A 23582-nucleotide genomic window follows, 5' to 3' on the forward strand; every position below is an offset into this window, starting at 1 on the left:
CAGTGCCTACCTTCGCGGCTGGAGACGTCGCGCTCCGCGACCCCAGGATCCCAAGACGCCGATGGCTCCACGTGGCGTCCGCCATTTCCTGCCTGTTTCGCCGCGGTCTCACGCGCGCGCGAGTGCGCTCACTTTGTGCGTCCAGCACCCGGAAGTCGAGCCCCGCCTGCGATGATGACGTCACGCACCCAGGGCGATATAACCAGCGCCCGGACGCCGTCTCATCGCCTTGCAATGAGGTTCACTACTGCCTTGTAGTTCTGAGTTGCGCATCGTCTTCACTGAGTTCCTGTCGCTGACCTTGGATTGCCTTGACTACGCTTTGCCTGCTGCCTGCCTCTGACCCTGGTTTGTTCCTGACTACGCTTTGCCTGCTGCCTGCCTCTGACCCTGGTTTGTTCCTGACTACGCTTTGCCTGCCGCCTGCCCTGATCTTGGCCTGTTCCTGTTTGCTCAGCCTGCTGCCTGCCACTGATCTCGGCTCGTCTCTGGTCTTGCTTCAGTCTTCAGCTTGCTCCAGTTCCTGCTTGCTACGGAACCCGTTCCAGGTTACAGCTTGCACCAGCTCCTGCTTGTCACAGACTTTGTTTCAGGCTACGCCTGCTCCTGTTCCTGCTGGCCACAGAGACTCTGTTACTATCCTCCGCCTGCCTCAGTATCCGGTCTCCTGCCTACCAAGTACCTTTGGACTTCCTTGCTCTCATCCCTGTCACTGGATTCTCTCTATTGCCCAAGTCCCAAGGTGCCAGAACCCTGGGGAGTTCCTGGTTCCCGGGTGAACACCTCGAGCCTCTGGCTCCGCCTCCCGGCCTACCCTATCACTCGAGGTAGGCCGGCCCAAGGGTCCACTACTTCGCCTGCAGTATCAGACTGCAACAATAACATGCTTACAGTGTTTTCAAGGGATTTAATTAAGAGGTATTCGATTGAAATTTTGAAAGACCTGGAGAGTGCTATTCCTTCCTCTTATCAATCTTATCTGCCTGGAGGAAGGAGATTGGAAGGTTGAAAGTGTGCACAACCAAGCAGGGATCTGTTTATGGACTATCTGGACTCGTCCTCTTTACTAGAGAAATCTGATGTGGATGAAGTTAAGATGGCAACTTTATTGGTGTCCTTTGTATTTGCACAAGATGAAAACTCTATAATGTTTCTTCTATAATGGTGGGAATTTGTTTCTAGGGGATAAGATATGGGTCTTCACAGATTTAGCTAAGAAAACTCAAGACCACAGAAAGAAATTTCTGGAAATGCGACAAGAGGTTCTATCTCTGGGAGCTTTTTAAAAAAAAAAAAAATCAGTGCCACACTGGCCACTTTCTAGTCTTTAGGAATTATGGCTTTTTTAAATGATAGGTTACAAATTACTAGTAACAGGTTAGCAATTTCATGTTTTAGTTTTTCTTAGAACTCTGGAGTGGATGCCATATGGTCCCAGTGATTTATTACTCTTTAGCTTGTCAATCTGATATTACATCCTCCATTGTTACAGATATTTGTTTTACTTGCTCAGAATCTCCACCATTAAATAATTTTTCAGGTGTGTCTCCATAAACACCGAGGCCAGTAGGAGAATATTTCAATCTTCCAGGATATTGTCTATCTGACCTTAAGTTTGTCATACTCCTAAAAAGGAACTTCAAAGGAACACTCCAGCATGAAACTGCTTAATTGGAACTTATCAAAAAACTTTACACCATTACCCTAGATCTGAACAGAGACAATGGCTTCAAGGCACACTACAAATATCTATGAATTTAACTGTTCTCAGATTATTCTGTCTTTTCACATTTACCTCAGTTGTTAATAGTCTGGACTTTAATGCTATTATCACTCTGTTTCCACACCCTGCCTGCCTCAGTGCCTTCTCTTTGTTCTGTATCTCCTCCCCCTCCCCCCCACCCACCTCTCCATCCCCAAATATTTTACCCACCTCTGTACTTCATGCATCTGACCAAACAGACTCTATTCAAAAGCTTATGCCTCAATAAATTAGGTAGTCTATAAGGTGCCACCCACCTCTTGTCATTTTGCTACACCAGACTAACACAGCTAACCCTCTGAAGGTCTTTTATTGATGTTTATCTTATTGTCCTATGATGCATTGTTATGCTACACATTATCCTTGTGCTGCAATATACTTCTCTTTGCTGTTACATGCTGCTTCAAGGATAAGCTTACTTAGATTAATTTGGTTATTACTCTATTGTCCTGAACTGTAGTTTGTTTACGAATTAGATACTGAAGTTATCATTATATATTTTATTGTATGATTGCTGATCGAATTCTGCTTTTATTACAGCTTATGTCTATAAAATCAATGAGGCCAATATTTAAAACATTCTGAGCTCCTAAATTTAGGCAACTATTTTCAGTCAAACTTAGGTACCTAAATTGAACCTTCTGAAAGTTTACTAGGATTGAATTTCTAAATTTAGACACAAATGAGTACATTTTCAAAAGGGTAGTGGTTGGAAAAATGGCTTGTGTGTGCATATGTGAGGTGTATGCACAAAGAACAGATTTTAAAAGCACGTGGCATTCACATGTATTGTGTTCATGCAGAAACGTATACACTAATAAAATGGGTATGTTTGTGACAAATCGGATAATGGTTTTCAAGTTCGCACATAGATTGCTTTTTTATAAACATATGCATGGTCATCAAGAATGTTTGAAAACTTTTACACCTGCTATTTAATACCAATTTCAAACTTGCTTTGACTTTTTGAACAAGGTGCTTTGTTTGCTGGCTTCTCCCAATGAGTGGAAAAGGCAGCTAACTAGGAGGAGAGGAAGAAGGGATAGGGGTGGGCTAACTGGGAAATCATATTTCTAACCTGGAATTGTGTGTGTGCCTGAAAAGTGCTTTCTCAGCTTTGTCCTTCTGTCTGATACTAGGTTTACTTCTGTACTTGGGGGGAAACTTTCTGTGAATTGTACTGCATTTCTGGGATTTTGATTAGTGGCAGCTGACGGCCCGGGAGCGGGAGATCGCTCCAGGGACCCCCACTGGACCACCAGGTACCTGTAAAAAGATTTTTGGGGGGGTCGGGAGGGTGGGGGAAGCTGAGGTATTAGTTTTAAAGGGTCGGGGTGGGTTTAGGGGTTATTTTTGTGTGCCGTTTTTCCCGTCCTTCCCCAAAACGATAAGAGAACCCCCACGATCAATATCGTGGGATTTCCCTATCGTTTTGGGGGAGCCCCCGATTTCTGAAGATTCTGAAAATATCGTCCGATATTTTCAATTGTCCGAAGCCCGATTCACATCCCTAATGTGAACATAAGAGCATACCATCAAGCCCAGTATCCTGTTTCCAAAAGTGGCCAATCCAGGTGCAAGTTACTAGCAGGATCCCAAAAAGTCATTAGATTCCATGCTACTTATCCCATGTCCCCTAATCTTTGTACTTTGTGAAAGATTTAAACAATTGATTTGTGATCACTCGTTCCATTCTGTTCATTATTTAATAGACCTCTATCATATCTCCCCTCAGCTGTCTCTTCTCCAAATTAAAAAGCCCTATCTTCTTTAGCATTTCCTCATAGGGGAATTGTACTATCTCTTTTATCATTTTGGTCACCCTTCTCTGTTCCTTTTCTAATTCTGCTATATCCTTTTTCAGATATGGCGACCAGCATAGCACACAATGATAGGGGCAAAATATATGGAAAGAGCCCCCACTGAGAACCAGTGACTTCATTTAGAGGTATTGGGGGGGGGGGGGGGTAGGAGGTAGGGGTGGGGGGCAGCTATTCCCTCTAGACCACCAGAGTGTTTTGTTTTGGGAAATTGTTTGGGAAATTGAGGCTGGGGGTGACCACTAGATCCCAGGGGTATTACCTTATTTGGATGGGGGAGTAGGGAAGGGGTGGTGCAGATGGGGAATTGGTGGGCTAATGGGACACTTATTTGGATTAAGAGAAGGGGGTTGGGTAAAGGAGTGGACCATCACTGCACAGTTTGCCTCATTTTTTTTTTAACTTCTGTGGGGACAGAGCTGCCTCAGAAGGCAGTAGGAGGGGTATGTGCAGGGATTTCCAATGATTCCTGGGATGATTTTTGGCAGATTTTGAGGGGGGGAATATTTTGGTCTTAGATCCTTTAAATGATCGTGGCCTTGGCTGAGATGGGCCACCATTGCACAGTTAGGCCCTATACCGTGGCGTGATTTTTTGTCACACGTTTGTGCCATGATAAAAAATTATGCTACAGTACTGTTATGATATTTTGTTTAGGAAGGGCTCTATATCGCAGGGATGCCCCCCTCAATATTTGGCTCCTCCCGCGATAAACTATTATGGCTTAGTAAATCACCCTGTAAGTAGCTCTGTCCTGGAATGCCCTCATCCCATCCCTCACTTAATCTAACTTTTTAGCCAAATAAACATTATTCAGATAAGTAATGGCCACTGAACATGGTCAAATATTGAAATGAACTACTTAGCCAGCTAAGTGATGCTAAATACTGGCCTCACAGTTTTTAAAAATGAAATATGATTAGATAAGAATAACCAACTACCCACAAAAACAAGCAGAATCTTGTTCAAAGCAGTGTAGTAGTAGTAGTAGTGGCATGAGAATTCATCACCTGCTTCTCATTCTTTGGCACTTTCTTGTAGAATGTTTTCTCTGCATCACCAATCCACACAACTGAGGGCGGTAACTGTCGGGCCACCTGTCAGAATAACAAAAGCATAAAATCAGTCAAAATGTCCTTGTTCTGTCCACATATTCCAGCCTTTCATTTCAACAATCACTTATTGGTGTTTCTCTTTTCTATGGGCAAGTTCATGTTCTCTAAGTTCAGGAGAATAAATAACAAGGGAGATGAAAATAAGCATTGTTGATTATCTATGCCACAATATTATTATTATTATTATTGTAGCTAAAGGTTCTCTCCCAATATAGGTTAGGAAATAATCTTGTTCAGAGATAGAGGGGTAATAGCAAGACAAAGAGAAGAAACAATGAACAGGTTCCAATATTAAAATGTAGATATCTTGATTTTGATTTAGCTGTTCAATATGGCTTTCAGTTCGCCTACTCTGCTAAAATATAACAGTGACCAGCAGGATAGTGAGAAGGAGAATTAATCTTATTGAAGGGCATAATGACTGACTGGAACAGTTGACAATGTTATAAATGCTTATCAATAAATAAAAAAATAAATTATGGTTAAAAAAATGAAACATTTTTGCCCAACATAAAGATGGAATTTATATGTCAGTGATCATTTCTTGAAAGGTATTGCCCTGCTAGAGGCCAATGAGAATGTTTGATTGCTCTTCTAACATCCCATTATGTTTATAATTATAGTAGTATGGCACTGTGATGGTTCTAAAAGCATTTCTATTGTAAATTGCAATCTTTACTCACTCAGTGTTTTGCCAAAACAAGGCCATTTTTTTCTAAAAATTTGCCAGACACTACTAGTCTTTGTCAGTCTGACAACTTTCTGAAAAATTAATTCAGTGATTATTGAGCTTGATACGTATGAAAAATAGATTTTTTTTCACTTTTAAAAAATTCTTAAGACTTTACTTTGTCCTTATCTAGCTATAAAATGTCTGGAAATTTCAAATCCAATAAGACGTAACATTAAAATAGGTAAACTTAAATACTGTACTCATGGTAATTTATACAAATTAAAGTTTTAGTATTTTTAAGAAATGTGGTAGTATTGATATTTATGGCATGAAACTTGATGTACATGATGTCTATATTGATTTACTTATATTCATAGATATTTAATTTGTCAAATGAATTAATCGTTTAACACAAATAGGACCCAAGTGATGTTCAAGAATTAAAAACATTCATAATAATAAATAGATAGCATTGTCAAGAAAACAGGCACTGATTCTTTGTGCCCAAGTCAATAGGAGTACAGTAACTAAAGGAATACTGATACGAATCAAATGCAGACTTATGAGCATAATCCTAGATGTACAGTATCACTATGGAATATTTATGCTTATAATGGCCCAGCATCATTATGTACCTCAATATGAGAAGTGGTGTTAGCACTACTAAGCACAGATGGATATTGGCCAGTCTGTCCTGTCCTGCTTGCAGGCATTACTGATGCTCCAGGTTGGGACACAAACCGGGCTAAAATACATTCTGTGACTGGCAAGGTTGCCCTATTAATGCTGATTTTCATAGGAATACATTATAATATGTGAGAACACTAAAAATCAATTTTAACCTTAGTACAATATTGTTGTGGAAATATAAATTGACAATGATAGCAGCCTACCAATGTTTCATCTAAGGAGTGAGTGGTCACAGAGAGTCCTTCATGCAGCCATTCACATCGCACCTCAGCATATGACTTAGATCCCCTACACACACACATTCTCTCACTCACATACATACACACATACTAGGGTGATGCAGAGTCAAAAACAATTGTTGCAGTTTGTTCATTCCTTTTGTCAGTCGCAGTCATTTGTTTGGTTTGGATCAAATTAAAAAAAAACATTTTGTTTATTCATTTTATTTTATTCATTTGTTTGCTATTATATTCAGTGGGGGAAGCAATACAACTTATTTTGGGCTCCCAAATTTGGTATTTTAAATAAATTGTAATGAAACTGGTGAGTGGACATTATCAGAAGGGTGAAGGCAAATTTCAAGACTATGTCAATGTGGCACCAAAAGTGGCATGAAGAGCCCAAGGAGCCACAATGAGGAAAAACAGTACCAGCAGTGGCAGGATTTCTTCAAGGTGTTGTCAGAGGAGCAAAACAGCAGCAAGAGTGGCCAGATCACTTTAAGGCTGCATAAATGAGGTAAAAAGCACCAACAATAGTGGCATGAATCCCTCAAGGCTGTACGAGAGGGGCAAAGCAGTACCAAGTGTGGCATGAACAGCACCACGAAGACAGAGTATAGCACCAAAAAAGGAAAAAAAACCGAGGCAGTGTTAGAGGGTCAATGCACTTGAAAGAGTGACATGAAGAACCCAAAAAATATGAAAAGTGCAAAGCACCCACCCAGAGTGGCAAGAGCACCCCAAGACTCCAAATGAGGGGCAAAAGGCACCAACCAAATTGGTACCAAGCCCTAGGTAGGAAGAAGTCAGAGGAAATCCCTGGAGGAGGTCTGATGTCATTTCCACATAGCATCATTAGTTGAAGAAGCTGGCTGTTCAGGCTTGGAATTGGTCTTCACTAGAGGCGAAGATGCTACTGACTAGAGGTAACAAATACTTTTTAGCCACTAGCTGTTTAATATCTTGTGATTCAGGGAATACAGGACACAATTCTTCTTCTGAATCAGTTTTTTCAAATACTGCCTTCTTTACCTCAGAAGCATTAATCATGCAGTAGCGTGGTCCTGGTTCTGCAGCCCTTGCCTTTTGATAAGGTATAATCCATTGAAGACTAAATACTAGATAAGACTATTAATTGCAACAACCATAAGAGAATGGAGTTTAAAGAAAATGTCCAAGAGGCATGAAATCAATAAAGATAATTGGGTGGGTAAAGTAAAGCATCAGATGGCCATGCCAAGACCAAGATTTGGCAAGTTCCATAAGGGAATAGGATTGGGAAAGTACCAAGAAGCCAGTTGAAGTAGCAGAGGAAGCATATTAACAAGTAGATATTAAAAGCATTGCTTGCACAAAAATGGCCCTATACATGTGTATGTGGGCTGTGCGCGAGCAATGCAAATTTTAAGAAGCCGGGAAGTATATGCGTACATATCTGTGCACACATAAAAAATAAGGAGGCAGAAAAGGGGCGGGGCATGGACACTCCAGGGTATGGCCAAGACTTACATTTGTAACCCCCAAATTTTTCAAGGCTGAACATGGCAATGCACACCATGTTACCTATGTAAGAACATAAGAACATAAGAACATGCCACACTGGGTCAGACCAAGGGTCCATCAAGCCAAGCATCCTGTTTCCAACAGTGGCCAATCCAGGCCATACAAACCTGGCAAGTACCCAAAAACTAAGTCTATTCCATGTTACCATTGCTAGTAATAGCAGTGTCTATTTTCTAAGTCAACTTAATTAATAGCAGGTAATGGACTTCTCCTCCAAGAACTTATCCAATCCTTTTTTAAACACAGCTATACTATCTGCACTAACCACATCCTCTGGCAACAAATTCCAGAGTTTAATTGTGCGTTGAGTAAAAAAGAACTTTCTCTGGTTAGTTTTAAATGTGCCACATGCTAACTTCATGGAGTGCCCCCTAGACTTTCTATTATCCAAAAGAGTAAATAACCGATTCACATCTACCCATTCTAGACCTCTCATGGTCCTGATGAGGCGCAAGTCTGGAAATGTTGAGCCATAAAGCTCGTGAACATGGGGGAGATGGGGGGGGGGGGGGGGGGGGGGGGGGGAAGAGAGAGAGAGAGAGAGCGAGCCTCTGTTAGAGAGACAAAAACGAAAGCTCTATATATCTCCCATTATAAGAGGGGCACTTTTAACTCAGAGTGGGTTTTGAGGGGACAGTGTTACATTGGTCTGCCTAGGGCACAAAGGTCTATAGACCCTTGTAACACTGCCCCCCAAAAACCCTCTTACAGTAGGAGATACTTAGAGTGTTAGATTGTCTCTGTAATAGTCTCTCTCTCTCCTCAATATGGTTACTTATGGGAGTATGCGTGTAAAGGCTACACACATATGCATGGCAGGGTTATTTTAAATGCTATACTTGTACTTGCATGCACGATATAAAATTAAGTGTATCTGCTTGAGAGCCTAATATGCACATTTACAGGCGCATGCACGCTCCTTTTAAAATTTACCTGTAAGGTAATGAGACAGGCATGGAACAGTGGCAGCAGAATGGTGATGGCAATTAAAAACTGAAAAGATAGGAGCAGAGCAATGCAGCAAGAAGAGTACCTGAAACCCCACCAAGGTGTACCTTGACAGCTGAGGCAGGAAGAGGAAAAATGGCATCAAAATCCAATGGCACCAGTAGGTTCAAAGTGATACCTGGAGTGGCATGAAGAACCAGAGGAGTAGTGCAGCAATCATGCAAAGGAATGGATAGCCAGGGCAAGACCAAGTGTTGGCAAGTACCATAGGGAAAAGAGATTTGGAAAGTACCAAGGCAGCTGGAGCAGCAGGGGAAGCACCCTAGGGTACCAAGACTAGCTTGGAGTGGTGGCAGCAGCAGTGGCACTGGTGATTAAAAACTGAAACATAGGAGCAGAGCAATGCAGCAAGAAGAGTAGCTGATTCCCCCCCCCCCCAAGGTGTACCTTTAGAGTTGAAGTGGAAGGAGGAAGATGAATGCCATCAAAATCCAAAAGCACCAAGATGGGTAAAGCAGTATCTGGAATGGCATGAAGGGCCCAAGGTGTGGTGCAGCAAGCATGCAAAGCAACAAGGGGAAGGAGATTTGGAAAGCACCAAGACAGCCAAAGTGAGGGGTGCCTGTTCCAGTCAGAGGCATGGCTACACGGTTGATATTTCCAGTAGCATATATTTCTGTCAAAAAGTAAGGATCAAACCATGTAGGTAGGCACAGTTAAGGACAAGTGGCCAGAACTGTGAAACTGTAAATGGCTCATTAAATCAGTTATGGTTCCCTCTGTTATTTGGATAACTAGTAATTGTAGAGCTAATATATGCCATGTGCTGACTCCCCAAACATACTGCAGGGAACCGCAAACAGCACAAAGGCATCAAGCCTCCCAAAATATACAGTACAATGAATTGCAAAAAACACAAATGATTCAAAACCAATAAGGCATATAGTGCAGGGAATCACAAACAGTACAAAACTGTCAAAACCAAAAAGGTATAGTGTGGCCAATTGAAAACAGCGCAAAGGTGTCTAAAGCCTCAAGGCATAGAGTGCGGTTCATCGCAAACAGCATAAAGATGTCTAAGTAAGGTAAAGAGTGTCCATTGTAAATAGCATAAAGACCTAAACAACCCTAGATAGCAAGATAGAAAACCTGAAAAGAGGTGGAGAAACTTGTATCTTTTTCTTTTTTCACAGTTATTTTTTAGGGACTAAACATCCCAATATAACAAACAATGAAGTAGGGTCAAAGAACTAGGCTGAGATCCAAATAACATGGAGGTACCAAAACCCCCAAGCTGGTGCTTCATAGAAATATCAACTAAGCATATAAGCAGCATGGTGCCTAAGGAGGTATATCTGAGTTATAGCAGGTAGGCATGTAGCAACAAGTCCCCCAAGGTGGTATATCAGGGGCACGTCAGATAGGTATAATAGCAGCATCACCCCTAAGGTGATAAATTGGGGGAAATACAAGTAGGAAGAGCAGCAGCAAAACCCCTATGATGATATATTTGGGGCATGGCATGTAGGCATAGTAGCAGCATCATCCCTGAGGTATTATATCAGAGACATAGCAGGTTGGCATGTGGCAGCAGGACCCCAGGGTTATATATAATGTACATGGGAGGTAGGCATAGTAGTAGCATCAACCCTAAGGTGGTATATATGGTACACAGATAGGTTGAATGGCAGTAAAATCCTTTAAGTGGCATATCTGGGACATGGTAGGTAGGCAGCGTAGCAGTGAGATTTTCAACATGGTAAATCAGGGGCATGGCAGGTAGGCATTGTAGCAGAATCACCCCTAAGGTAATATATCTGGGGCTTGGCAGATAGACAGATTGGAAGCAAAACCTCTGAGTGCTTTCAGTCATCTTACCATTTGCATGGAAATTCTCTAAAGCCCAGCAAAAACAGATTGACTTTTAAAAACACCAACTTATCCATCAAGTCTGGCACCAACCTTTAATGATGAGGGCTCATGATATCCCCTGCACATTTACAAAGCACGCTGGTTGGTGGGCAGGAAAAACAGTGGTGATCCATCTTGGCTAGTTCTGGCCAGACTGCTGATTTGGGAGCCCAATATGCCAGTGCATATATGTCCATATTCTTGATGAGCTCTGTGAGATAGTGTTTCATAGAAATTTCTGCTGGAGTCTCCTTTGCTGAGGTTGGCTGAGAATCTCACTTGCCACAGGTTTTAGCTATGGTCTGTCTCAGGAGAGATAGTTCTTTGTGGGTAACTTGGCTTTGATGTGTTCAGATGGAGGAGGAAGTGGAAGCTAACAGGGTGCTGTTCATGCTTACATTACTCTTTGGGGTGGCCAATCTTTCCTGAGCTACATCCCCACTGTGTCTCTGCCTCTTGTGCTCTTGTTTACACACCTTAACTACCAGCATCTCCTTCATGTATGTGAAACACTGGGACTAGAGGGTTCCCTGTAGTGGGACAGTCTGGAACTTCACCTATACCAGCCATCTCCCCCACAGGTTGAGCCCTATAACTATTCCTCAAAAACATTTACTATAGGGTTGACCCTGCCCAGGGTGGCACTTCTGGAACTCAGGTCCTAATTGGCATCCTTAAAGGGCTTCAGGATTTGTACCAGCTGCCGTTTCCCTACTCAATCATGATGGCCCAGGGGGGCATTGCCCACCTACCTCTGTTTTCAGAGACAGATCACGAGGGGTGTCTGTCTGCTGCTCCACTAATTTCTGCAGCAACATATAGGTGGAATTCTATCAGATGCCAACATCTTGAATTAGACGCTTGCAAGGCATCCTGCATTCCTCCTGCTTTTCATGGAGAAGCTACCCTACCTTTATAATTCAATGGAAATTCCCTGCTATTTTTCTGCACTTCTATATTAGTGTAGTGAGGTGAAATGGTACAACTAAAAAAGAACAAGAAAAATATCAACCTCCACAGGAATGAGAAAAATACTTACTAAAAACCTTGGAAATGTCACACCTGAGAAGGAATAGAAGGCAGACAGATGGATGCCACCCCCTAGAGTGACAGGCAGAGAATGGAATATACGATGGGGTGGGAAAGTCATTCTCCATGAAGGGAGAGAGGAGGGGATATCGAAGTCTCCATCGAAACAGGAATAATAAATGAGGGAGCGTGGAGACAGGAAGAGGAGGAGGAGATGGAATTCCTTCCTGCATGGAGTCACAAGGAAGGACAATTAACTCAAATATGGAAGGAAGAATACCTGGAGGAACCCATGGAGACTGAGGAAAGTGTGGTTTGCAAAAGAGAGAAAGGAGGCCTGCAATAAGGTACAGCACAAGTTATTGAACCAACATTGTTTGCATGAGTGGTTGTGGTTGTCCTGACAGTGAAGACTAAGAGAAAGGTCTTAAGGAGAGTCAGACATTATCACCAGAGGGTGTAGACAAGCAACCCAGCTTCTATAATAGCTGATTATTTGGTACAATGCTGTACTTGGGTCAAACAAGCCTGGGAAATTCAGAAGGCAAAAAAAGCCCCGGAATATTTTGGGATTATAATCTATTGCATGTGTTTTTCACTCGTGCATTGCTGTACTTGGGTCAAGTGAAACTTGGAAACTCAGAAGGGAAAAACTCTGATTATTTAGCAGGTGGGCTTTGTGTTTTTGTTTAAGGACTGGTTGGACTGTGGCTTGCAGCACAATGGAGAGGAGCTGGGGGGAGTTGTGCTACTCCCAGGCAGGGCGGTTTGTCTGGCTGGAAAAGCCCGGTATCTGTATTACTTCCCAATGAACTGAGGGGTTTGGGATTGCGTGGGGATTTTCACCTGGGACTTATAACGAGATACTGTTTTGGGACAGAAGTGTTTTTCTTGCCTTGTTGGAGAGCTGGAGTTGATGAGACTGGTTGTGGGGACATTGAAAGCCCTGACTTGAGCGGTGCAAGGGCACCCGAATCCACATAGGAGACGCAGGACTAGGATTGGGCGGCGGAGGTCTGCAGAGGGAAACCACCTGACGGAAGGTGGATCTGTGGGCGACAAAGCCCAAGAATTCCAGTGACCACTGGTACGTTACGCAACAATATCTATTTGGTCTCGTGTCACCTAGATGGAAGAAAGAGGGACATCCAGGTGATAGGTAGAGATGAAGAAGAACCTATTATTTCCTATCAGGATGTTCCATGGTACAAGATACAAAAGGAACCTGTGTTACAACTTACTACCTGCATTAATGTTGAAGAACAAATTAAAAGACATATTGATAACTCTGATTTTTCCCCTGATGTTAAGCAGAAATTGAAAGAACTGTTATACCAATATATGGACTTATGGCAAGCCTGGGAAAATCAGGTAGGACATTGCAAGATTGAACCTATACATATAGCTACATGCACAGAGTTACCTAAGAGACAGAAGCAATTTAAAGTTAATCACCTAGCCATTCCTGTTATACAAAAAGTTATTGATGATTTAATTACACGGGGGTCTTGATCCAAAAATTTAGTCTTATGAATACTAGTGTTCTTCCAGTCCCTAAACCAGATGGGACTTGGAGAATGACTTTAGATTACAGGCAGCTAATCAGGGTAACACCCTTAAAAGGAGTACAGAACTGTCATTCTAGCAGTATTTTGTTACAACTTCCAAGATATACCTATAAAACTACTATAGACTTGTCTATTGGGTTTTGGGCTATACCAATAACAGCTGACAGTCAGTGGTTAACAGCATTTACGTGGGGTGGCACTCAGTTTGTCTGGATGTGCCTCCCACAAGGTTTTTTTTAATTCCCCAGCTATTTTTTCAGCAGATGTTGCATACTTGTTAAAGCATTTTCCTAATGTAGCAGTTTATGTAGATGATATTTATGTCACTGATCACACTGAAACTGAGCATTTAGGAACTTTATCACAAGTCTGGCTAATTTTAAGAGATGCTGGATATATTGTCTCCCTTAAAAAATCCTCCTTAGGAAAACATGTAGTGGATTTTTTTGGATTCACAATATCAAAGGAAGGCAGAGATCTGACCACTAGCTTTAAAGAAAAAATTGCTTCAGCTGCAGCCTCCAACCACACTGAAACAATTACAATCAACATTGGGGTTTTTAAATTTCAGTAGAAGTTTTATATAGGATTTTTCAGTGAAAATAGCACCTCTTATAGAGTTTTAACAGAGGCAAAAGGAGAACCACTAATTAATTGGACTCTAGAAGCACAAGCATGTTTAACATCCCTGACTGATGATTTGAATCAGGCTGCTGTGCTTTCGAAGCATGATCCTGTCCAAATATTAAGTATGGTAGTATTTATTTCAAGCACTGTTGGGTATATACCCAGTTACATTTAATTGAGTTTATGAAAGTTCTCTTTTAATAGTTTTCCTGTATACTTGTGTTAATGTATTCTGCCTTGAGGCGACTGTTTTAATGTATTTCCGCCTTGGAGGCGACTGTTCAGTTCCTTGTAAACCGGTGCGATATGTATTCTTTACAGGAACATCAGTATATAAACATTAAAAATAAATAAATAAATAAATATACGTTTTCAAAACCATGATACACAAGGACTTTAGGACAATGTGCATCCTGGTTATTCACTTCAGCCAAGAAAAAGTTCTCTCTTGTAGAAAATTTGATAGCAGCTATTTTTAAAGGTATTTTGTAACTGATAACACAACATGACTTAATATAACCAGCCCATGGCACCCAACGTCCCTCCCCCCCCCCAAAAAAAAAAACTCAATAAAGAAATATTAAAAAAAAAAAAAAAAAAAAAAAAAGGTATTTTGAAGGATAGAAATCTAGCACAGGTACAGAAAATATTTATCTATTCCCCATTAATCTTGCAGGCAGGGCTGCAACGCCATCCAATTTGTGACTGGAAGGCTTTGCAAAGCAGGTAGCTGAGAGGACTAGCACTCTTTGAAGTTTTATAGCTGTTATTTCATTATGACACAACCTTAGCAAACTTGCAATCACTCCCTGAGGCTGTAAAAGAAGCAAAGGGAGATAGGCATTTAATACCCCTCCTTTCTTTAGTAGAATATGAGTCTTTTATACTGATGGCTCAGCCATCAAGTCACATGATTCTGCTAAATATAATGCTGCTGGAATGGGAATGGTGCTAAGCAAATTCATCCCAGATTTCCTGGTCAGGAAACAATGGAAATTGTCTTTAGGTAATCATACAGCTCAATATGTGGAGATTTCAGCTCTTAATTTTGCATTCAAACAGGCTCAGAAAGAATTTAAACCTGTATTGATTATCACAGACAGCATGTATTTTACATGATCTTTTAACTATGATCTGTCTACCTGGATCACTAATGTTTTTGTTAAAGCCAGGTTATCCTTGAGCCAGAAGACAGAGCTCCTGGGACATCCCCTCACACAGTGGGAAATTCCCTTGCAGACAGTTTAGCGCAGGCTGCTGCAAATGTTATCAAAGTGATGGTTATTACTAGGGATGTGAATCGTTTTCCATATCGTCTTAACGATAGAAATCGTGTGGCAGGGCAAGAAAATCGTCTTAGGCACGAGTTTTTAGTTAAAAAATCGTTAAAAATCGTTTTTTCCGATTAGTGCGCACTAACTCGAGTTAGTGCGCACTAACGGGAGTTAGTGCGCACTAACTGGGAGTTAGTGCGCACTAACTGAAAATGATACAATTTGACACTTTTCAGGTCAGTTAAGGTCAGTTTAGGAATGAATATGTATTCCTATTGGCTGCCCTCTTATTTATTCATGTTACCAAGTTTCCTACTGACAGTATATGGGGGATGGGAAATGGAAACAGTTGGTAGCTTGACAAAACAAGTAATGTGATCAGTCAATGTGACTAGAACTTGTGCCCTAACCCTGATACCAGGGGTATTGTGATCTTCCTGCACACAGTGCCCTATCCCTATTAATACCAGGAGTGTTGTGATCTTCCTGCACACAGTGCCCTATCCCTAATACCAGGGGTGTTGTGATCTTCCTGCACACAGTGCCCTATTCCTGATACTGGGGGTGTTGTGATCTTCCTGCACACAGTGCCCTATTCCTGATACCGGGGGTGTTGTGATCTTCTTGCACACATCCCGATATCAGGGATAGGGCACTGCATGCAGGAAGATCACAACACTCCTGGTATTAATAGGGATAGGGCACTGCATGCAGGAAGATCACAACACTCCTGGTATTAATAGGGATAGGGCACTGCATGCAGGAAGATCACAACACCCCTGGTATCAGGGATAGGGCACTGTGTGCAGGAAGATCACAATACCCCGGAGGAGTGAGGGTCAGGCAGCTCCCCCCTGTCTGTGAAGCCCGCCTCTCACTAGTAATGCAGGGAGGGAGCTGTCTCAGACTTCACCCTCCCCCCCCCCCCCCCCCTTACCCACACACCATTCACTAGCTGGGACATGGGGGAAGTCAGGAGTGAGGGTCAGGCAGCTCCCCCCTGTCTGTGAAGCCAGCCTCTCACTAGTAATGCAGGGAGGGAGCTGTCTCAGACTTCACCATCCACCCCCCCCCCTCACCCACACACCATTCACTAGCTGGGACATGGGGGAAGTCAGGAGTGAGGGACAGGCAGCTTCCCCCTGTCTGTGAAGCCAGCCTCTCACTAGTAATGCAGGGAGGGAGCTGTCTCAGACTTCACCATCCACCCCCCCCCCCTCACCCACACACCATTCACTAGCTGGGACATGGGGGAAGTCAGGAGTGAGGGTCAGGCAGCTCCCCCCTGTCTGCGAAGCCAGCCTCTCACTAGTAATGCAGGGAGGGAGCTGTCTCAGACTTCACCATCCTCCCCCCCCCTCACCCACACACCATTCACTAGCTGGGACATGGGGGAAGTCAGGAGTGAGGGTCAGGCAGCTCCCCCCTGTCTGTGAAGCCAGCCTCTCACTAGTAATGCAGGGAGGGAGCTGTCTCAGACTTCACCACCCTCCCCCCCCCCCCTCACCCACACACCATTCACTAGCTGGGACATGGGGGAAGTCAGGAGTGAGGGTCAGGCAGCTCCCCCCTGTCTGTGAAGCCAGCCTCTCACAAGTAATGCAGGGAGGGAGCTGTCTCAGACTTCACCATCCTCCCCCCCCCCCTCACCCACACACCATTCACTAGCTGGGACATGGGGGAAGTCAGGAGTGAGGGTCAGGCAGCTCCCCCCTGTCTGTGAAGCCAGCCTCTCACTAGTAATGCAGGGAGGGAGCTGTCTCAGACTGGTATCAGGGTTAGGGCACTGTGTGCAGGAAGATCACAACACTCCTGGTATTAATAGGGATAGGGCACTGTAAGAGATGACTGTAGTAGATTGAATAAAGATCTGATGTTTCTGCTCTCCTCACACCAAACAAAAACAACACACAAGCAGAGAAGCCCTTCTTACAAAGCTGAGCTAGTGAGTTAAGTAGGAGGAAAAGTAAACATACTGGTGCCAGTGTGGCTACTTAAAAAATACACTTACCAACAATCAATTACATATATTTGAACTGTGTACAGTTCCAGCCAGGACCACCTTTCTAAAATGCACAGTGATTGGCAAATTCAACATGCACTAGCATTTCAGGTGCCTGCTAACAAAAATAATAAACAAACAAGTTCTAGTCACGTGAGTGCTGATCATTACATTACTTTTTTTGTCAAGCTTCCAACTGTTTCCATTTCACAACCCCCCAACCATATTGGTAACATCAATAGATAAGAGCACAGCCAGCCAATAGGAATACATACATACATATTCATTCCTAAGTGACCTTTACTGACCTGGGAAGTGTGAACACTTTGTTTCATTTTCTGTTGGTGTTCGTTAGTTTCCAGTTCCATTTCCCATCCCCCCAACCATCACCTCAGTGGTAACCTTGGTAACATCAATAGATAAGAGGGCAGCCAGCCAATAGGAACACATATTCATTCCTAACTGACCTTCAGTGACCTGGAAAGTGTTTATTTGTATCATTTTCAGTTAGTGCGCACTAACGGGGAGTTAGTGCGCACTAACTCGATTTAGTGCGCACTAACACGATTTAACGATTTTTAACGATAAATCGTTAGAATTTCTATTGTATCGTGTTCTATAACGATTTAAGACGATATAAACATTATCGGATGATAATTTTAATCGTTGAAAAACGATTCACATCCCTAGTTATTACCTATACTCCAGGCCTCGATAAAGAACTAGATCAAGTCATTGGTACACAGTGGGAGAATCCTCCAGGTTATCCTAAAGACTACTCCTATGAAGTAAAAAATGGTGTGTGTCATGTTTTAAAGCCTGAGGGTTTACCAATTGTACCTCCCATAAAAGCACGACTGGGACTGGTTAAAATGGCATATTTCTCTTTAGGTTACCTACATGGTGGTAAGAATGCCACACTATCACAACTAAGGGTACGGTATTGGTGGCCTAATATGGCTAAAATGGTACAGAGTATACTAGCTAAATGTGAATCTTGCTTATTGGTAAATCCGAATATACGACCAAAAGTGCCTTACCTTTCCCCACCGTGTGCTAATAATTCTTATGATCGAATATATATCGATCATATACGACCATTGCCACCATCTCATGGTAAACATCATGTATTGGTATGTGTTGACCATTGTACAGGGTTTTGTTGTTTATACTCCATTAAGTCTACCTCTGTTAAACTCACCTGTGAAGCTCTCAAGCCATTGGTTGTACTTGCTATTCTAAAAATCCTACACTCTGCCCTGGGCAGACGTGTTAGGCATCACTATGGAATATGGTGCCCTCTACAATCCCCAAAGTAGTGGCAAGGTGTAGAGAAAAATTCTGATGTAAAACGAGCTCACTAAATCGTTATATGGACATGACTTGCAGTGATTTCCATTGATTCCTGTGGTACAATTCGGTCTGAATAATTTACCTGACTTGGAGGGGGCTACACCATATAAGAAAATAAGAACATAAGAACATAAGAAATTGCCATGCTGGGTCAGACCAAGGGTCCATCAAGCCCAGCATCCTGTTTCCAACAGAGGCCAAAACCAGGCCACAAATACCTGGCAATTACCCAAACACTAAGAAGATCCCATGCTACTGATGCAATTAATAGCAGTGGCTATTCCCTAAGTAAAATTGATTAATAGCCATTAATGGACTTCTCCTCCAAGAACTTATCCAAACCTTTTTTGAACCCAGCTACACTAACTGCACTAACCACATCCTCTGGCAACAAATTCCAGAGCTTTATTGTGCGTTGAGTGAAAAAGAATTTTCTCCGATTAGTCTTAAATGTGCTACTTGCTAACTTCATAGAATGCCCCCTCGTACTTCTATTATTTGAAAGTGAAAATAACCGAGTTGCATCTACTCGTTCAAGACCTCTCATGATCTTAAAGACCTCTACCAATATCCCCCCTCAGCCGTCTCTTCTCCAAGCTGAACAGCCCTAATCTCTTCAGCCTATCCTCATAGGGAAGCTGTTCCATCCCCTTTATCATTTTGGTTGCCCTTCTCTGTACCTTCTCCATCGCAATTATATCTTTTTTGAGATGCTAATACCTCTTTGGATTTATTTCCCACCCAAGTCCACCCTCAGGATTGTCTGTCTCTCTTGCAGGAGTGGCGGTCTTCCCTGACGGTGACGTTTTACCGCCCCCCTCTTCACTTGTTCCTGGCCTTCTTGTCCAGGAGGGGGTATCTACTCATAGACCTCTACGCCCACGTTGGCATAAGCCCGTTACTATTTTTAAAGTTATAAATCCCAGAACGGTAGTGATTTTGGACAAGAAAGGACAGGAACTGATAATATGAAATAACAATTTGAAAATTACTCCATTTCAATAGCAGGGTGTTCAGGATGGCAATGACAATCCAAAAACTGGATGTGGGGGCAGAATAGGAAAAAGAGGCAGGAGCACATGGAAATGAAGTTGATAACTTCTGAAACTTCATTGACAGAACCTGTTACATATCTGTTGAGATTCCTATGCCTTCAGAAAGCTCAATAGCAAAACCTACTGTAATTCAATGGGTAAAACATAAACTTCATTTCTTGGTATAGCACTCCCAAGGGATATATTATTAATGTTGGTTTTAGGTTTTTCACTAATTATGATCTTCAGCATAGTCCTAGGGATTATTTTTCATTTGCAGTGGAAAGCTGTGATTGATCACCTGGGACAGTTGATTGGTCATTGAAAAATCAGAGCGATACTTTAACACTCACACACAGACAAAAAAGAAAATTACATATGAATCAGATACCTGTAGATATTAGGGATGTGAATCGTTTTTTGACGATTTAAAATATCATCCGATATATTTTAAATCGTCAAAAATCGTTAGGGCCATGATGGCGCCGGCAGGAGATCGACTGCAGGAGGTCGTTCAGCGGCGGTCCGGAACCCCCGCTGAACGACCTCCTGCAGTCGATCTCCTGCCGGCGCCATTTTCCGTACGGAAAACGATTCGCGGCAAGAAATCGCTTCCTGAACCCCGCTGGACTCCCAGAAACTTTTGGCCAGCTTGGGGGGGCCTCCTGACCCCCACAAGACTTGCCAAAAGTCCAGCGGGGGTCCGGAATGACCTCCTGCGTCGAATCGTTTTTGTCTATGGCCGCCGCCATTTTGCGGCGGCCATTTTGCAAAATGGCGCCGGCTGAAGACAACAGGATTCAATTGAGGGGGCCGTTCCGGACTGCCGCCGTTCTGGACCACCGCTGGATCCCCAGGTAATTTAAAACATTTGGGGGGGGGTTCGGGAGGGTGGGTGATTTAATTTAAAGGGTCGGGGGTGGGTTTTAGGGGGTTTTAGTGTGTCGGCTCACGATTTTAACGATTTTCACGATAGTTTACACACCCAAACGGCAACAATACGATTCCCTCCCCCTCCCAGCCGAAATCGATCGTTAAGACGATCGAGGACACGATTCACATCTCTAGTAGATATTAAGATTTCCCTGTCTCATAATGATTGATTTTTCAGCCTTATCCATACCCCATAGTGGTGAAAGAAAGGGTTCTGGCCAGATCAACAATAATTCTAATAGATGCTGAAACATTAGGACATACTTTAGGTATGCAGACATGTAATGGCTTTATCCAACTACAGCAAGTGGTGAATGAGATATTAAGGGATTTACAACAAACAGTACTGGAATTTGATATACACTTAGACTCTTTTTATAACTGTTGCGCGTCCCGGCCGCATTGGTGCCGCGACCGGGTCTGCTCACCTCATGCTCCCATCCACCAGCTCCGGTTTCTATTCCCTTGCTGCTGCTGCCAGATCCCGATGTCCCCGATGCTCACTGCGGCCCTCTCTGGCTTCCTCAATGCTGCAGGCCTTTTAGCAGAGCTCCCGTAGGGGCTCCACATCTTGGTGCGTGCGCGGCCGATGCTAAAACATTTAAAGGGCCAAGGGCGGGAAGCTCTCCTCGGATGCCGCCCGATGACGTCACCTAAGGCTCCTACTTAAGGCGAGGCTCTGTCCCCAGAACCTCGCCTTGGCAATCGGGTTGACACTTCAGTGTAACTAGTTTGCTATTCCTTGTTCCTGTGTTCTCCTGCTTGCTTGATCCAGTCTTGTTCCAGTGTTCCTGTGTTCCTGTCGTGTTCCAGTGCTCCTGCATTCCTGTGTTCCCATGGTCCTCTCTGTGTTCCAGTGTCTCTCCTGATCCCTGCTCTTCGTTCTTCCTCCTGTCGTAACTTCTCGGACTGATTCACGGTACTGACCCCTGCTTGCCTGACTACATTTGTCCGCTGCCTGGAACCAACCACTGCCTGCCTTCTGATCACGCTTGACTGCCGCCTGGAACTGACCCTCTCTCATCTTGACTACGTACGGACTGATCTTGGAACTGACCCTTACTTTGGCTGACCATCCTTGGACGGATACCCTGGCTTTGACCCTTGCGCTACATTCGGACACTCTGTTCCTGTGACCACCAGACTGGCCTGCTCAGACACTGCCTGCGGCCTACCTCTGACTAGACCAGTAGGCGCTGCCTATCTTGCCCAGAGGACCTTCACTTCCTGTCTCCTTCAAGAGGTCTCCGGTTATCCTGGTCTGGCTCTAGTCCAGCCTATCTTCACCAGCCGCGCACCTTTGCTCGTGGTGGGCACCCCTCTTCACTATTTCTCTGGGAGATCCTCGGAGGCCCACTAAGTCCAGGCGGTCAGGTACCCAGGGGCTCAACCTGCAGAAACCCTGGATTGCTATTGGTAAAGCTCCAGCTAGCCTCTGTCTCCTTGTGTGCTCCACCTCCTGGTGGCAGGCGCTCTCTGGGTCTGACCAGAGAGCCGTACCAATCCTGCACCAGGCCAATGGTCCACCTCCAGCGCAACAGGTTGCCAAGGCCATGGACTTGGCGGAGTCCCCTGCCTTGCATGCCATTCCTGGTCTGGTTACGCGTGTCCGGGAGCATCAACAATTCATTGAAGCATTGGACACCTCAGTGGAAAGACTGTGTTCTCAACACGAGGAATCTGCTATGGCCAACCCAGGGGCTCTTTCCCACAGCCCGTCTGCTGTCTCATCGCCCTCGCGGCATTGCTGGCCCTCCCAGCTCCACCCCGTTTCAATGGGGATCTTCGTCTTTGTCGAGGTTTTATCAATCAATGCTACATGCAGTTCTCACTGCAGCCTACTCTCTTTCCGGATGAAGTGACGAAGATCACATTCATTCTCTCTCGTCTGGAGGGGAAGGCCCTGGCATGGGCCTCCCCGCTTTGGGAACGTTCCGACTCCATTCTACAGCAGCTTCCACAATTTATCTCAGCCTTACAATGCACCTTTGAGGACCTAGGCCAACAGACAGTTGCCAGCCACCATCTCCTACATCTCCGCCAGGGATCATATTCACTTTCCGAATATACTGTGGAGTTCCGAACCCTGGCAACCGAGTTGGGATGGCAGGAGGACTGCCTGCGGGCACTCTATCTAGAGGGGTTATCTCCTGTCCTGAAAGATGAATTGGCTGCCCGAGAGAGCCCTACATCCTTGGAAGAACTGATATCCCTGGTTGGGTGGATAGACCACCATCTCCGTGAACGGTACCGGGAAGTAAAGGCTCTCCAACCTCCCGCCCTATGACCATCCCGGTCTACGAGCCCCAAGTTAAAGGCACTACCTGCGAGTTCTCAACCTCCGGAAGAACCCATGCAGATAAACCGTGGTCGCCTTACTCCCGAGGAACATCTCCGAAGAAGAAAGTCTGTGTTGCGCCCATCGGTTGCAGGCAGCTGTGACCTTTGCTGCTCACCTCATTTTGCCCAGTAGCTCCAATCCTGGCTAAGATGGCCGCCTCTGCCTCTGCACGCCGACCTTGCTTGCATTCCCGGAATGGCGAGGGTGATCCCGGTCGCCATCTTGACACTGGAGTGACCTAGGGCACGTGCACGCATGCCCGCCTCCTTTTTATGCACGTTATGGCAGGAACCTCGGGGGGGTCCCCTCCTCATGACGTCACTGCCTACATATATTTAAACCTACCGGACTTTCCTACCTATGAGTTAGCAAGGATTCCTTCTTGCTTATTCCTTACTCTGAGATGCTTCGCATCGCTGTTCCTGCATTCCAGGCTGAGTGACTCAGGTACCAGCTCCTTGGGGGCCTTGCTGCACTCAGGGCTATCCGCTCCTCAGAAAGCCTCTCTGCATGTCTCACGTTCTCCAGCTAAGTGAGTTCTCCTGCATCGGATCTCCGCTGCTGCTACTATGATTTCTCTACTGCACAGTGAGTACAAGACCTACTCTACATTACCATGTCTATCTTGCCATGTGGATCCTCGGGTTACCCCGCTCTGCGAACCACTACCGGATCCACGCTGTCTTGTGCCAGTTGCTAACATCTATCTCCAGCCTAC

General features: G+C 44.2%; 1 protein-coding gene across 1 annotated transcript in view; it reads right to left on the minus strand.

Annotated features, from left to right (window-relative positions):
• IQCA1 (IQ motif containing with AAA domain 1) overlaps positions 1 to 23582 on the minus strand; it is a 645805-nt gene that overhangs the window by 52121 nt on the left and 570102 nt on the right. The window contains exon 16 of the mRNA XM_029606410.1: positions 4593 to 4679. Within this exon, the coding sequence (XP_029462270.1) occupies positions 4593 to 4679 (87 nt within the window). The remainder of the gene's footprint in view (positions 1 to 4592; positions 4680 to 23582) is intronic.

Source organism: Rhinatrema bivittatum, chromosome 6 (assembly GCF_901001135.1).
Source record: "Rhinatrema bivittatum chromosome 6, aRhiBiv1.1, whole genome shotgun sequence".
Classification (NCBI taxonomy): Eukaryota; Metazoa; Chordata; class Amphibia; order Gymnophiona; family Rhinatrematidae; genus Rhinatrema; species Rhinatrema bivittatum.